The following is a 16,777-nucleotide window of genomic DNA, read 5'->3' as shown; positions in this document are numbered from 1 at the left end:
ACCGGCTGCACCTGCACTCTACATGGTTTTCCACGATTCTGGTTCCACCGGGTCATGGCCATGGACTTGACGGGAGGCAAAGTATAGCTTCGGTAACCATCCGGTATCATTTACTCTGGGCCAGTCACGTTACTGCTGCTTGCAGGAAATCCCGAATGAATGAGCAGTGGGACTACACTGATGATGTCGGCGATTTTTTCCGTGACTCGCGTGGTTCCTCTTACTTGTTGAGGAAAGTGGAACAGTCCCCTCTTTTCACTATGGGTCGCATCTGGTCCCCAGATTCCACTTCTGTTCTCCACGACAGAATATGGGGAGGATACATTGTCAGAGACGGCAGACATGCACTGGCACAAGCAGGCAGACTGATTTGGACTTTTTTTATTTCTTTCTATCGGCTCCTCGCGTCCTTCGGGCTCCGGGAGCGCGCCAAGTACGGCGTTGAACAGGGATCAGCATGGCCGACGGGATTGATCAACAACCCCCCGAGTCGGCTTTGGCGTCCAATTGCCCGTAAGTGTCCCGAAACTCTGCCACGCTACCATAATATATGTACGGCTCAATCTCGGGTCATGTACTAATTGCTAATAGAAAACCACCGCGTTGGGTCCACACATGCGGAGAAGGGACCAAAATTCATTTCAGGAAGGACCTACGTCTCTTGGCGTGCCTATCTCGTCTCAAGGCAATTTTGATGCCTCTAACAGGGGCCTCCCGTGTTGAAAACCTGAAAATTGGGTTGAGATCGCCATCACGGAAACATCGAATGACGTCATTGTCAGGAACGTGAGCACGGGGAATTCCAACGGTCTATACTGATATCATAGTTGTATTCTGAATATGGAGTATGCTGCATGGTGAACACAGAGTTTCATTACAGTCTTGAGTGGGAGTAGTGATCTACTGTCCTGGCGAAAGAAATCTTCATTGTCAATACCCCCGGCAGGGATACCCCAACATTCGGCCCCGGTCTTCTGGTCCGAATCTGGGGGCTTCTCGGGGTCGGACCACCCCACGACTTACCGAAAATTGTTCGGACATACACAGATCCAAAACGCGGAGTGTAATGAAATGAGTAATGACACTCGATGTAGCATTGAATTTATCAGAGCCGACTCACTTGGTCTTCCAGAATGCTGTACCGCGCCAGTGGTTGCCCGATTGGGGAACCCGCTTCGGTAGATCCCGGTTCAAATGTGTCGGTGTGGTGTGATCTGAATCCCCACGCTACCTTCTGTATGTACTTGTGCCGCGATGTTCTCCATATGTCTATGCATGTGGCATGTAAGTTATCTCCCCCTGGCGTCGATAGAAAGCGCTTGAACTCAACGTGGCGAAATCGTGGCACAAGGTTTGAGGGAAAGCTTAATTGGAAGCATAGCTGACAGGCAAGTGTAACGGTGATAGGAATATTGGTCTTCACGGTGCAATCTTTACAAGGTACTAGAACTCTATTTGCATGAGACTTCGTAGCCTATGATTACCAGTAAATTGGGCCTACCCCGCGGTATGCAAAATCAAGACTCCGGATTCGGTCACGGTCGATAATTACCGTCAAACAGCGTATAACCTGTGTCATGCATTCAATACATCGACCGACAAATATTATCCTGTAGCTACTGTACAGTAGTCAGGACTATCGACTAATAATATCATATTACTCCAGAAATACCTCCCAATTCGAGACTACGGGGTCAGGCATCCTCGCTCGAGCACAAGGTGAGGTCATTCTGCTTGGCAAGACAACTGGATTGGAGGGACAGCCGTAAAACTCTGACATCCCGCATGGTGATCGGCAATGCCGACAAGGATCAGCCCTGGATGCCGATATGATGCCGGGTCGGAAAAGTGAAGTTCGGTGTTCTGCTGTTCCGGCCATTTGTCGACACCCGAGCTGGTTGTGGCTCGGAGTGATGCCGTCATCATAGACTTTTGAGGGCACGTTCAAATGCAACCTCATCTCGGGTATATGGAGTCGATTTTGTGTCTAGAGCTGTCTAGAAAGTGTAGACTTGAACTCAGGCACTCTGCAATATCCAGGTGATTAGCATTCATGTGCTAAGGAAAGGGGTTTCCGTATTTCAGGCTTTGTGATGGCCCAATCAGGAGGTTTTGGAAAGAAAGCCTGAAGATTGTACTCCATATTCGCATCTAATAGGCATCGTCTGCAATTGGATAACAATAGTGTCAAATTATTCGGTAAGCATATCTGTGCCCATAGTATCTCTTTTCCCTCCGTAGCATAAATCTCCCTCCGTAACATAAGAAATGCGAATAGTACTCAGCAGCCTTTCATAGCAATATCTCAACATCCCGGGGCTCTCGTGTGTAACAATAAGGAAACTGATGAAGAATAAAGCTCAAAAAAAGAGTCAAAAGGAAACAGTGGAAGGAGGTCCTATCAATCAGGATAGCCAAACCGTACAAAAGAATCAGGATCTTCAATCATTCCATGACACAGTCCACTCTCATCACTCATGGATGTCTGAAGACAAGCAAGGAGCAGGAAAAAGCATAACTTTGTTTTTGGGCTGAGAGGATCAACGTGAAAAGTCACTTCGGAGTTCTTGGTGGGCTCAAAGCGTCTCGCGATCAAGATGATTCACCTTACGCTGTATCTTTGATAGGCTACCACGCCTGATCTTTAAGATCGTCGTCATCATCTTCAGCCACCGGCGCAGTGGTATCAGCCACAGAAGCTGTGTGGGAGCCAAGTGCTGATTTCTGTGCACCCGGGCTCACAGCCTGGGCAGTCTCGTTGTCTTCGGTCTCACCCGAGTCCTCAGGCTGCGGGCAACGACGGACAGTGTGGCCAACTGGTATGTATAGTTAGCAAGCCTACTTAGATCGATCAGGCATCTTGTCGACTTACATTCGCCACAACGATTGCACTGGACTTTGGACCAGTCCTTGGGCTGCGGACAATCACGGCCGGAGTGACCTACTATTTCCAGTTTTTAGCATTTTAAAGACAAAATGCAAAGTGAGAGTCGTTGCCGCTAGACACCAAGGCGTTTTGACAATCTTGACTCGGATTGACTCATGACGTGCAGAGGAAAAGTGAGAGAACGATTGGACTGTACTTACGCTGATCACAGTTGCGGCAAGTGATAGTGGCCGGGTCACGAGGCTTGTCGCACTCACGAGCGATGTGGTCCTCGGATCTGTTTCTGTTAGCCGATCAATGATATTGAATAATAAGACATGGTATTCACCCGCAGTTGCGGCAAGTGCGCGGCCCCCGATCATCACCACCCTTGGGGCAGTCTTGGGCAAAATGACCGACTAAAAGGTTAGCAAGCTGTTAAACTTTTAATTGAAGTAGCATTTTGTCATACGTTCATGGCACCGGCGACATTCGGTATCAGGGGGAGCAACACGAGGCTTCGGGCAGTCCTTGGCCTGGTGTTCTTCGGAGCTGCAAGTGGGTTATTATTTCATGCTGCGATCCCATTTGGAAACGACTCTTACCCGCAGTTACGGCACCCATGCTTGTTGCGACGTTTCTCTGGGCAATCACGCACACGATGGCCAATGACCTCGCAGTTGGAGCACTTGATTTGGGTGCGCTCAGCCTCAGTTCGCTCCTGCTTGCAATTATTTGCAGAATGGCCCATTTCTATAGCTTTTTTAGCAATGAATTGGCACAAAAGTGGTCAAGGAGAATTCGACAGACCATCACAGTTGCGGCACTTTAGGACTTGGCGATCATAAGGCTGACCTGAATTTGCCAACCGCTCAAGGTTCTTAGCAGGGCTCTCAGGCCATCGGGCGTTGAGAGCGTTTCGGGGGGAGTCAGGGCCTCGGTAAAACGAGACGGTGTATCGCCGGTCTAGGTTGCCTTGAAGGTCAATCAGTGTGAACACATCTGCAACTTCATTTTCCTGGATTTGAGGACAGCTGTCAGCGTTTTCACTACCCAACCCATTCTATATACATTAGTAGTAAACTTACCACGGCGATTGTGTAGAGGGGGTATTTCTCCTCTCGCATCTTCTTTTCAATGTCAACATAGGTGGCCTTGGGGACGGCTTTAGTGTACACCTGAAGCGCCTTGTGTGACTTGTCAGCAACAGGCTTTGGTACGATATTGATAAAGATCTTACCGAACGGAATTCGATGGTATCCGTTCCTGCGGCCTTCATCATGCCCCATGCCTCCTCGGGCAGTCTGTCTGCGACATTTTTCAAATCGAACTTGCGCGGTGCCTTGCAGACCATGGCTTGGTGGCCTATAAATGGCATTAGCTCAGTCACCTATGGACCCCACAATATCCTTGCTGACCTTCAGCACCGCAGTTGCGGCACATATCAGGAGGTCTCTCTGGGCAATCGGCAGCCGGGTGACCCTCCTTGTCGCAAATATGGCAGGTGCCTTTGAACACTCGCGGTTTGGTGCACTCGGCCTTGGAATGGCTATTATGAGTTAGTAATGCGGCGCTAGAAAATCACATAAGAAGTAGAATCACCCTTCTTCACCACAGTTGAAGCAAGCCCCGGTGAACTTCCGCGGCTCAGTGCATTCAGCCTTTGAGTGACTATCATAACCGCACGTGTAAGCACTGGCACAACGATGGCAACATCAAATGGGCTAATTACCCCTCCTGGCCACAGTTGAAGCAGCCGCGTGTCTCCTGAGGGTATGTGGAGTACTCCGGGACCTCGTTGGGACAGTTACGAGCAAAATGATCAGGTTGATGACAGCTTTTGCGAGTCAATTAAGTATCGTCGAATTCCTTGAGCCCAGAACTACTCACATGCGGCAGACATTATCATCGTAGCCACCACCTCCAAGGTCCTGGTCCGGAGTCGGGGTGCTAGCGTGCTCATAGCCTACTGTTGACAGTTAGCTGCCCCGCTATGAATTACTTCACGGTAGGACCATTCTCGACGTACCATCGGGCTTTCGGCCCCAGCGAGTCCCATCCTCTTTCATATGAGAACCCCAGGAATTGCCCTCGGCGTTATCATCATTCAAGTTGTCGGACATCTTGAAGAAAGACTGTATGAAATGCATTAGTCCGTCTGGTAGATTATTCAGGGCCCGCCCACACGAAGTTTGCGTTTGTCTCTCTCCAAAAATGAAAGCAAAAGAAAAAGAGACGAGGAACAAGAAACAAGAAACAAGGAACAGAGCTTGGTGAGAAAATGCAAAGCTAACACATTTGTATCAACTTGGCCAAAGAAGACGCGTCACGGGGAAGGTGAAAGGTACTTTGGTGAAATTAACATGAAGCATGATACAGGCGGAGAGAAACTAGATACCATCCCCTCTCAGGGGCTCACAAACAATCACATCAGAAGAAAGAAGGGCTCAGACATGGAAAACTCACTATTCGGATACTTGTTGGTTTGCGGGATTAGCTGCGTTGAGCAGCGAAATGGAGCCGGGGGAAAAAGACCACGAGGAATAGGAACCAAGGACAGCGTTTGAAAATATTGTCGTATGAAGGATCCTATTCTGTTCGTGAGGGGAACAATTTGGAGAACATGAATGGGAAATGGAAATATGAAGAAGAGAGGGAGAGAAGGAAGGAGGAATTCATGGTACGAAGATACATGAACACGGCGGTTGAGGAAACAAACGCAGTAAACATGGCGGTTCAGGAAATAAACACAACTGTAACACTACACCAGTTGTCACTCTGTTTAGGTGCTCGTAAGTCATAATAACATATTTAAATGTCCATTTTGATTGATGGCTTTAGCATAATCCAAATTGATTGCTGTATCAAAACACTCGAAGCATACATGGAGCAGAAGTTTCAATAGAAGGGTCATCACTATTTTCTAGCATATGAATACTATGCAAACGTGATATTTGCATCAAATCACCGGAAGAACCTGCCCAGCAGGCCACTAGCCAGGTTGTTCACAATACCGCCTCCAAGGGCGCTGTTGGCGAAAGTCGAAGCCTGGCTGAACTTATCACATCGAGAGAAAGCCACGGTATTTGTGATGGTCAAAATAAGAGCAATGCCTGGATTCATCACGTTAGTTCAAACCTTTTTGAATCCACGGATCGTGAACAGCCGAGGTCATCTTACCAACTAGACTAAGCCAGATCACACTGACAAGTCTTACAAGTGCCAAAACAGCCAATCCCACCCATAGAGCCGGTGTCACATATAGGCTCAACCAGAAGAACCGTTTATCCGTAGCTGTGATTGTGCGAACATTGGGGTCGGAGGACTCGAAGACCCAGTGCGAGTCGCCGGAGGTTGTGTTAACCTCGTTCCACCACCGTAGGCCAACAAGTCGGCGCCCAGCAATGTTTTTCAGGTAGTAGAAGTCGGCCGAGAGAAGTAGGAGGGTTAGGATGAAGACCAGGACGCTGGAATCAACTAGTTAGCTCAGAGATCACTGCTAGCTAATTGGAGTAGCTTGTTCGGAGCAGCTTGTTGGACGCTAATGACATACAAATTCTCGATAAAAAGAAGACCAAAGAGATACATCATCAATGCGCCTATCCAGATAATCAGTCAAGCATTCTATTAGCGGTCAACGAAGTCAGTACTAACCAATGCGGATACCCAAGAAGACAAGTAGTGTGATCGGGTGGGAGCTTAGACGCCAGTTCAGCTCTCCTTGAGTTCCTTGATCCATGATGAGCGACCAAGAACCGTAGGTCCTGATGCCTCGATAATGGGGTAGTTTTGCAAATCGCTGCTGTCGCAGTGGCAGTTGCAGTACAAGAGGTTAGGATCCCTGATGTGTTCACAACATGACAGGAGGCAGGCGGTAGAAGATGGCATAATTATACCGCCTCCAACGCTTATTGGTCAACGTCCACACTAAGATATGCAGTATGCACGCGATGAATGAACGGGTACTGATGAACAAATGAGAGCACTGATGAAATGAGATCAATCTTGCCAATTCGTGACCTATTTTGAAATTGCGTATCTAACAAAAAAAATATGGACGTCAAGCGTGCCTGGGCGTACCGGGGGTGGTGCTGGGCGTGCTGGGCCAAAGGGTTAAAAAAAAAAAAGAAAGAAAAAAGAAAAAGAAAAAGAAACGCCACTGTTGGGATGATCAATATTTTAAGGCAGCTTTCGAGGACCGATTACCATTTTTGAGCCCCGGTATAGTTGGTTTGCGACTTTCTTACTCTTCCAATAATGTCTTGCGATCGGAATGCCGATAGGAATAAGTATCATTGAGATGAAAGTGAAATGTAATTTGATGAATCCGAACCGTCAATCTTAGGTACATAGCTTTCTATCTGCGCAGCAATGATCGATTATGTCTCGGGCGTTGGTAAGCCACTTTATCAGTTGCCCACCCGAGCCTATATTCAGAATTCAATCTAATCAAATGCATTCACCTCGATAAAAATCTAAAGTGAAGAATATCACTGTAACCGAGGATCTTGGAATAGCAACCTCAGAAATAAGCATGAGTAAATTTGCACTTGGATGTCAATTAAGTTCTTTGAGCCATCTTTTCAGAGTTCGCCATTCAATTGCAAACATATTGCATCGTTCCGAGGTTTTCGGAACAGGTCAGACCTGAGCAACAAGGCGCAGCACCAGCACCAGCACAAGCTGCGCCAACTATGTATAGGAAAATGTGAGTATATAGCCAAGACATCACTTCATGTCCGTGAGCAAGCTTGGAAATACTTACGACCGCTGCATCCAGCGCTGGCAAAGGCAGCCATGGTGGCAGCCAGGACAACACTGAGCAGTTTCATTGTGGTACTTAGATTTTGATGGAAGGTGAGCATTCAAGAAGTAGAATTGTTTGAGGTGGCCTAGAGGCCTCTTTGGAGTGTACGCCCCTATTTATAATTTCCTGGGGCTCTGACCGGTTTCGGAAGCTCTGCTGAACACTTGAGTCCCCGGGTTAACTATTTGGCTCAGTAATGTAGCTTCGCGGAAGCGCGGATCTCCACATGCAACCTTACTTATCGAATCAGATAAGATCGATTTTAATCTACGTACTATCAGGTCAGGAACATACCTCCACTGGAACATAATCCTTTTTCAGTTTGGAGTGGTTTTCCAGCCTGGATTTCCATAGATAATTGGACTCTCAATTTGCTAATATGCTCAGCTTCGCCTTTAATCGGGCAAGGTCGTCTTTAAATAAAAAGTGCGGTGATATTGTTGAACCATAATAACTTTACGGGGGCCTCAACTAAAGTGTCGGCAAGGGTTGCATCGAGCGCAGTTTATGAAGAAGCTGACACGTCATCAAAATACTCAGTGCAGAGGTTGCATAGCAATGTTTCTTCGAGACAAGTTTCAATCAAATATCCAATAGTTTCTTCAAATGCCCAAATAACAAGCCAATCTTGCGATGCATGACAATTCCATCCTCATATCCACCCCTTATGAAAGCTTTGACGATCGGTAAATCACCCGTGGGCTACTGCTTAGACATAGGTGACGGTGACACTGTCCAAGGTAGCAGAGACAGAAGTAAGAACTTCTCCATCCTGCTCAACTTCCAAATTTGTGGCGCTGTCGAGTTCGATGGAGATATGAAGATTTATCGCGCAATGCTGTGTTTCGCAAATGGCTAATGAAGAAAAGGGCAGAGCTCCCACAGCATGGCCATCTCAAGACTGTGGTATTAAAGACCTATCTGCCAGTAATTTATAGTTACCACGTTTTATTATGGCTATTTTGAACTACTTGATGAGTCATGGGCTGTTTTCAAGACAGTTCAATCGGCTTGAAGAGTGTTAAGGGATGTAAATGGTTAGCTAGATACATTTCGCGAACCATATCACGCCAAATCTCCAGGCATAGCAGTATACCGGCCAAATTCCACCTCCTAGAGAGGATTGGAGCTTTTGTTGCTCATAATGATGATTTTGAAAAATAGAAACCTTCATAAGTGCAAAAGGTAACTTCGAAGCATCCAAGTAATGTATTGATGTGAAGCAAACAACGATGATAGTGACGATTTTGGGCCCCATATTATTTAATCAACCCTAAGCCAGCCACAGCGCCCCTTAGACGCCCTCTCTTTGCTGATTATGGTGGTCAATTGGTCTTGCAGATATCCTTCGTATGGGACTCTGGTTTATCTGAGGAGGTTGTTGATTAACGGGATTGGACTTCATCGCAATGGTTGCAACCTCTGTGTGGCGAAATGTATTTGAAGAATGGCTCTTGAAATAAATGGTTTAAATCGATTTTTTGAACAAAATTAAGCGATGGAGTCATCTAGGAATTCTAATCTAAAAATTTCTAGCCCTGTCGCACACTACTCTACCGATACCCTCCAAGCCACAGCACATGCGAATACTGGCGCAATGGGCGAGTCAAAAGCAAAAGACTGGTAAAAAGGTTATCATATGTAAGACATAATCTAGGTTTAATTCGATTATCTTCACAAAATTCTCCACGCCCGAAAATACATACAAAGTCTTGGCCTCCATTGACGTAGCCCACTGTGGGTCCATGGCATATAGGCTATTCCGAGCGCTACCCGAGCTTCGGCTTAGAAGGAACATCCCGGACGCGACACCTATATCAACGCCGCGAACTCGTTGAAACAACTGCAGTTTAACTTCAAAGGCTGTTTCATTTATGTCGTCTCCCGCAATGGCTGCCCGCAATACTCTGCGTCGCTCCCTGCTCTACGGTAAGAACGCTGCGCAGCGCGTCTTCCCCGCATTTCGATGCGGAAGCTTTACGATCATCGCAGAGCTAACCAGCGACCTCACCAACTAGTCCCGGGCTCGTCGCAGCGCTTTCTCGACAAGTCTCGCTCTTTGGCAGCAGACTGCCTTACCTATGATCTTGAAGACAGCGTCACTCCGCACATGAAAGCGGAGGCCCGCTCCCTCGTGCGGAGAGCGATCGATCAGCCGACACCGAGCAACATCCGGGAACGGGCTGTGCGAATCAATTCAGTCGACAGTGGTTTGGCGCTGGGAGACTTGACAGAAGTGGTGAGTTGAATCAACAGCACCAATTGTAGATACCAGAATACTAATACCACCCTAGCTGCAATCCCCGAACTTAACTACAATTGTTATCCCCAAGGTCAACTCCGCTTCGGACCTCACCTTCGTCACAGACGTGATAAATCACACTCTGGCACAACAAAAGAACCAATCTCCTGAAGCTCGTCCTCCAATTTCTCTTCTCGCCCTTATCGAATCAGCTAAATCCCTTACAAACTTGACCCAAATTTGCTCCTCTACTCCACTCCTCCAAGGTCTGATTTTTGCTGCCGAAGACTTCGCCCTAGACCTCAGCATTACGCGTACTCCATCGTTGACCGAATTTCTCTTTGCGCGCTCTGCAATCGCAACAGCCGCCCGCGCCGCAGAGCTTCCTTCGACAATCGATCTCGTCTGCACAGCCTACAAATCTGATAAAGCGGACGGATCCCCACCTGCGGCGCTGGAAGAGGAGTGTCGCGATGGAAGGCGACTCGGATTCAATGGAAAGCAGTGTATTCATCCGACTCAGGTGAAGACAGCTAATGCTATCTTTGGACCGGATGAGGAGGAGACACGGTGGGCCGTTCGGGTTGTTATTGCAGATGAGAAGGCTGCTGCTGCTGGTCGGGGTGCTTGGACGTTAGATGGGAAGATGATCGATGTGCCTGTTGCCGAGAAGGCGAAGGCTATTGTTAGGAAGGCAGCTGCCTGCGGGATTGATGTTGAGGAGTTGCGGGAAGAGTGGCAGCATCAGGAGCCAGAATAGGGCATTTTACATTTGAATGAAACATTACCGAGTATATAGCTGGCAGTCGGGCTAACCAGAGCAGTGAATTATATGTTCTGACAGCTTCAGTGGGTCTTAATGGACTACAGTTGTACTTATTTACCTTCATATGAAAGCCAATTTTAAATCACATATTGAGGGGATATTGACGGCGTCCTTAAGGAGTTTTGAGGATAGTATTAAGAGTGCGTTTAGTGCTTACTTCAAGGTGCTATAAATTTGGGGTTGTCATAATACTGAGGTCCATGGCCGCAATTCATGGGATCTGCTAGACACACAACACTTCAAGTACATCCCTAGACTGACTAAAAATTTCAGTCATTCACATGCTGTAGACTATGGATATACTAGTCAGTCACCTAAACAGTCCTATATTCTTCAAGCCGTTTAGTAAGTTGCATCAGTAATAGAGAATCAAGGCTACACAAAAGAGTAAGGGGGCGCATAAATTCGGATTGGCGTTTGTCGAGAGACGCCACCCGATGCAGACTTACTGTTACACATCATACTTTGGTTCGAGAATAGTCGGTGTGATGGAAATCCTAGCTGCTGTCGTTGATCTTTTCCATCGACCGCCGGTATCCTAGAGGAGCGCTATAGTAGAACACCACATGAACAGATTGGATTAAGGGGCAGTTTATGAGACATAACCGGAGCCGTAATTGATGGTGGTCAATTAAAGGGCTCCACCATGGAGACCTGCAAGATATTAGCCAGCTAAGATTTGCTCTTATTGAAGATAACGAACTTGTACATGAGACATGTGAATGGATAAGCAACCCATCTCCACGGAATTACTTCCCATATTGCAAGAAAGACACAAACTTAGTGCCTAGGTTATAAGCAGTCAGTGTATTAGATTCTCGAACATGCCCTCTCTTCTACAATGCATATTATCGATACGTGCCTTGCTTTTGAAATTGTTCCTCACCAAGTTATGTTGGCGGATCTGCAATTGCTTGAAGTTTATGCATGATATGAAATCGGTGAAAAGGGAGCAGATTACTTGACACAGCATCACAGGGGGAGTGTAAACGCTTGATGCAAAGGGTATCGGGCGAAATGTTAAATTGACACGCTTTGATTCATTGATTCGTTTCTAGATCCTCCCGTTTAAGAAGTTGAATCTTGCCCATCACAAGATTAGACTGTCCAGTCTCATCCCCTGTATCATCCTCCGCAAGGCTCTTGGCAAGCGACTTGTCATAGCTTGTGGGGTCAATACCAAGAATACCGCCAACGTAGCCGCCCCGCTCGCCAGGCACGCTAAACTCTCGAAACAGGTACCGCCATTCGTTGAGCCAGGCTTTGACAGCCTTGCCGATCTTATCTTTGCCGTTTTTCGAGTGGTGGCCGGTGCCGGTGATTGCGTAAACGACGCGGAGGCCCTCGCGCGCATGCTTCAGGAGGATCTTTTCAAGATACTCGATTGCCTCTTCGGGGTGCAGACCGTGTAGATCAACGTAAAGTTCCTCAGAGGTCTCGTCCAGGCCAGCCTGAACCAGGTGTTGATTGCGTGCTTCGTATAGCTGGCGTGCGGCTTCTCTGTGGCAGCGACGCATAGCATCGTTTTCTGCTTGGCCACGTAGAGATAGAGCTTTGGCAGCACGGGCATCGTTTCGGTTCCACGCTTGAGCGGCACTGATTGAGAAATGTGAGTCAGCTTTAGACTGGAAGAGGAAGGATAGGGTGAGGTATGGGAAACTCACCTTTGTAGAAATTTATTCCGTACGGTCCCGTGGCGAATTGCTTCTGTACGGTACTTGATATATTGCTGGTTTGCCCGCGAACCAGTCTCAAGCCAGGGAATATTCTGGGGCGCTTGGATGGATTGAGCTGCAGCACTGTTTTCGCGGCTTTTGATATCCTTGTTGTTCTTAGAAGATTTACCCTTGCCATGGACAGGGGATGGAGACATGCGCACCACGTCTGCCAATGAGGATGGGATGTTTTCTTTTCCCAAGTTTGCGTCACGGTTATGGCCGCCCCGCTTACCATGGTGCTTCTTTCCCGCGTTCTTTGCGTTGACCGCAGCAAGGGTTGGGAACGCATCTGGGTCATCTACGGACGGAGCAGTAGGGTTCAACTCGCGATTCTGGTGACGGCTGCTTGGACGGGAACTGGGCCGTCCCAAGTGTGTCATGCTTCCATTCCTTCTTCCCATGCCAGGGTGAAGACCGGGGGGTAGATGCTTGCCTCCCTGAAGACCAGAGAGATGAGCAGGATATCGACCGCCATACTGATAGGCCCATTGATCTTCCGTGCCCGACGATTGCAAGGGCGGGAACGCATCAGATCCACTGTCTACTTGGAAAGGTGATCCAGCAGGCGGCGAGGTTGGCCGACTGCTTCCTGAGACACTCAGAGTGGAAACGAGCGACGAAGGGTCATGCGAAAACGGACATCCGTCACCAGCCAGGCAGTTACCCATAACCCAGTATCTAGTATCAGGTTAGCATACTAGCGTTGGAGTGTTATTTCCCAAACATAAGACCTACTTGCATAGATGACTGGTCAAGTCATGGCTGAAACGGCAGTCGGCACGGAGACATTGCCCCGTAGATAGAAAGTACTTGCAAACTACAGGGCTTCGTTCAAACCCAGACGGGGTGATCGGACGGCTTTTCTCCATTGTCATTGACTTACCAACCAACACACGGCCATCATCATGTTGCTTTGCAAATACATCCGCCTCTGTATCTTGCGAAAGTGCCGCGATGGTCGCGCCGAGGTCATAACTATTTGCTTCTAGCGCAGCCTCGATTTCGTCGTTTGACCGCTTATCGCCCAGGACGGTGCGCAGGATGTCATGCGGACTCATATCCGGTACGAACTCCGCCGCAGTTGCGCTCAGCGCTCCCTGAATACTATAACCACCCGTCGAAGAGGTGACGCTATTTGCATCATCTCCCACCAGCCAGTCGACATTGCTATCGCTGCCAAAATCGCCATAGAAGTCAGATAATTGACTTTGGTCTGAGAACTCATACGCATTTAGGTTCGGGGAATGTGGGATCGGCTGTGCTAGGGCCAGTCGGGGAGATGGCCGCGGGGAGGTAAAGGGAGACACGGTTGACGAGAGTGGAGGGCGGGCGAATGCCCCGCGTGAGCTCTGCACCCACGAGGTACTCCCGGGACTGGTTCCCAGGTTCGAGGGCGACAGAGGGGTCGAAGAGCGCATCTGCCATGGTGCCGGTGATGATCGGCGAATTATCGTATGACGAGGAGGGGGAGGTGACGAGTCTGGGAGGGTGCGATTGCGATGCCGCCATAGAATGTCCAGCACCGCATTCTCTAGCGATGATCCGGAAAGCGCAGTGTTCGCGCGCAAGTAATCCTCTATTTTTTCCACTTGTTCTTCTTCATCTAGTGCTTGATCCTGCAGGATTTCTAGACATTTCTCCAGCAAGTCCTCCGAAACCATGGTGCTTGGCTGTACTCGCGATGAAAGGGGGGGAAGGAGTAAGCTTGAAGATGAAGGTGGGGGAAGGATAATAAAGGGAGGGACCAAGCCCCGGATGTCGACGTATTGAAATGTGATATAGTAAAGTTCTCCGATGGGTGTTTCGTATTCAGATTAGATATAGAATTCGTCAAAGAGAGCAATCCATTTGGATTCGGGTGATTTGGTGGGTGAACGACAAAGGAGGTCGGGGACAAATAAACCGGGAAGGACAAGTGGTAAGATGTGAATTACATCGCATCGGCCCTGATGCCGTAGAACGAGAGAGATTCCGAGTATCAACGAACAAAAAAAACCCAAAGAGGGGGAAAGGGGATCAACAGTTCGGGATGTAGATTTGGTTAGATTTGGGGGTTTCAGCTGTCCGAACTCCACACCGACCAGGACCGTGAGCCCGCATCGGATGTACTGTGGTTTGCACATCAGACGGTTGTTTCTATCGTGTATCGTTCGTTCACATTTCTCAAGCCACCGCCCAGTGTATATAGATTTTCTAATCTAATTCAATTTTGATGATCCCCTTGACGTGTATAATGTCTCAATCCTATTGTATTCATATGATACCTGAATTAACTATGCAGTGCCTGCGTTGGACAATAAAAACCGACAGGAAATGTGATCGCAAAGTCTGGGCCCTAACTCCAACTATACGAGTTGTGTGACGATGGTTTGGGTCGCGGAAACAATGCGATCGAACGATGCGATCAACGTAAACGCAGCCACATAGAATTGCACTTGCCGCCCACTATTGAGCTATGTAAGCCAAACACAGCCGGTTGATCCGCCACAATGTGAGACATACTTTCCCCCAATTCCCTCTCTGTGGCTCATGTTCGGCCCCCGATACTTTCAGGGCCTTGGAATGCCCATCTACTCCTGAATTTTTTCATGTTTTTCCTTTAAACTCGCCAAAATTCGTCCGAACCCTTTTCCGTCTCCGCAAAACGCCGATCGCTATAGCTGCCTTGCCCCAGATCGGATCCCGGCAAATCTACAATCCTTCTAGCACTATGCCCGCGGACTATGAGTCCACAGCACGGGCATTAGCTGTTTCTCCATCGTCAGAGATACATTCTGCCTCCGCTAGCGACGATGAACAACCGCTCTGGAGCCGGGCGGGCAGGCGGAACTCGACGCGGCCCGATTCAGGCACCTTCCGCGACAGAATGATGGACAAAGGCAAGAAGATATATCGCCAGGCAGAAGAACGATGGAATCGCATGACATTCTGGCAAAAGGTCGGCTTCTATGTCGCGTCTTTATTAGTTGGGGCATCCGGCATCGGATTCCTGATCTTAACGGGCAAGGTGTTCATCTGGCTAGGCCCGGTCGCGGAAAGATGGGAGAAGTCTTTCCTCGTCGCTTTTGTGCTCTGGCTATGCGTCTTTTTCGTCTCATTCCCGCCATTATTGGGCTGGTCAACGTTCGGGACGGTGGCGGGATTCATCTTTGGCGTGTGGAAAGGGTAAGTTGTGGAACCTATCGCCCTGTAATGTATAGCACATGGTTATACAGTTATACTACTGAAAATACTAACTGGGGATGATACTAGATGGTTGATATATGCCACGGCCACCATTCTTGGCTCTACTGCATCATTCTATGTATCCCGCACGGTACTATCGAGATTCGTGACTCGCCTGATGGAACATGACAAGCGATTTGCAGCACTGGCGTTGACTCTGAAGTATGATGGACTGAAATTGCTCTGCATGATTCGTCTATGTCCCCTGCCCTACTCTATTTGCAATGGTGCCATCTCAACCTTCCCGACTGTCCAACCTTTGATGTATGGACTGGCAACAGCCATAATCTCGCCCAAACTGTTGGTCCCGGCCTTTGTTGGCAGTCGGCTGCGCCTTCTGACCGAGAAGGGTGGAGAGATGAGCGCCGGAGCCAAGGCAGTCAATATCATCAGCATTATCGCTACCGTATCCATCGGAGGTGGTACTGCGTATTATATCTATCAGAGGTTGGTCGTGGAGATCGTGCATTGCTCCCATCTTTGACTAACCGATTGCTTAATGCATAGAACCCTTGCCCGTGCGAAAGAACTCGAAGCAAAAGAACGTGACGACATCCGGCAATCCTTGCAAGCTGATCATGCTGCCCATCGCCCTCATGGCCGGTTTGCCGACGACGATGCTGCTAATGCTGCAGCGACTGAACTCGCTCGAGATGAGGAAGAACGGATTGGTTTCAACGATTTCGACGATGATAACGTCGACCTTGACCTTGCTCTAGATGATGATAGTGGCAGCGATGGAGACAACCGCCGCTGGAAGAAATCGAATCGGAGATCATACCATGATGAGTTCACGGACAATGATTCTGATGATTACGCCGGCGAAGGAGACGAGGCTTTCGGCCTGCATTCCCATGTCCAAAGGGATACCTAGCATATCGGTTGAATCCATAACAACCCAATGTAAATGATGCTGCGCTTATGATCATGAGCCTACCGACCCACTCCCTACCCATGCGTAGATCGTGCTATAAGGAATAAGCTATATGCACTATACCCGTTTCAGCCCTGAATATTCAGCCAGATGTAGATCGAAAGAGCCCACGTCCTTTAGTCCAATCTGCATGCGCATGTAAGCGTAAGTAGGAAAAAT

At 48.4% G+C, this 16,777-nt stretch overlaps 5 protein-coding genes across 5 annotated transcripts; 2 read left to right on the top strand and 3 right to left on the bottom strand.

The window, feature by feature from the left end:
• Positions 1–2,628: 2,628 nt before the first annotated feature.
• Positions 2,629–4,989, bottom strand: N7484_011259 (uncharacterized protein; the record flags this gene model as incomplete). Its single annotated transcript, XM_057121646.1, has 14 exons — positions 2,629–2,816; positions 2,873–2,944; positions 3,088–3,164; positions 3,216–3,285; positions 3,339–3,418; positions 3,472–3,619; positions 3,677–3,884; positions 3,955–4,053; positions 4,107–4,231; positions 4,285–4,415; positions 4,469–4,537; positions 4,599–4,703; positions 4,757–4,835; positions 4,896–4,989. 14 exons carry the CDS (start codon positions 4,987–4,989, stop codon positions 2,629–2,631), a joined length of 1,545 nt encoding a protein of 514 aa, XP_056967400.1.
• Positions 4,990–5,830: 841 nt separating this feature from the next.
• Positions 5,831–6,605, bottom strand: N7484_011258 (DUF846 domain-containing protein; the record flags this gene model as incomplete). Its single annotated transcript, XM_057121645.1, has 4 exons — positions 5,831–5,979; positions 6,047–6,333; positions 6,420–6,465; positions 6,521–6,605. The coding sequence occupies 4 exons, from the start codon at positions 6,603–6,605 to the stop codon at positions 5,831–5,833; spliced, it is 567 nt and encodes a 188-aa protein (XP_056967399.1).
• A 2,957-nt stretch (positions 6,606–9,562) lies between these two features.
• N7484_011257 (HpcH/HpaI aldolase/citrate lyase family protein) lies at positions 9,563–10,675 on the top strand (the record flags this gene model as incomplete). Its single annotated transcript, XM_057121644.1, has 3 exons — positions 9,563–9,602; positions 9,692–9,912; positions 9,968–10,675. 3 exons carry the CDS (start codon positions 9,563–9,565, stop codon positions 10,673–10,675), a joined length of 969 nt encoding a protein of 322 aa, XP_056967398.1.
• Positions 10,676–11,781: 1,106 nt separating this feature from the next.
• N7484_011256 (CCCH zinc finger and SMR domain protein) lies at positions 11,782–14,120 on the bottom strand (the record flags this gene model as incomplete). The annotated part of the gene is made up of 3 exons (XM_057121643.1): positions 11,782–12,337; positions 12,406–13,137; positions 13,195–14,120. 3 exons carry the CDS (start codon positions 14,118–14,120, stop codon positions 11,782–11,784), a joined length of 2,214 nt encoding a protein of 737 aa, XP_056967397.1.
• Positions 14,121–15,169: 1,049 nt separating this feature from the next.
• N7484_011255 (TVP38/TMEM64 family protein) lies at positions 15,170–16,558 on the top strand (the record flags this gene model as incomplete). The annotated part of the gene is made up of 3 exons (XM_057121642.1): positions 15,170–15,624; positions 15,712–16,131; positions 16,192–16,558. The coding sequence occupies 3 exons, from the start codon at positions 15,170–15,172 to the stop codon at positions 16,556–16,558; spliced, it is 1,242 nt and encodes a 413-aa protein (XP_056967396.1).
• Between the last annotated feature and the right edge of the window lie 219 nt (positions 16,559–16,777).

The sequence above is a fragment of the Penicillium longicatenatum genome (assembly GCF_028827895.1).
Source record: "Penicillium longicatenatum strain IBT 33135 chromosome Unknown contig_7_segment0_segment0, whole genome shotgun sequence".
Classification (NCBI taxonomy): domain Eukaryota; kingdom Fungi; phylum Ascomycota; class Eurotiomycetes; order Eurotiales; family Aspergillaceae; genus Penicillium; species Penicillium longicatenatum.
This window is presented reverse-complemented; position numbering and strand designations above follow the sequence as displayed.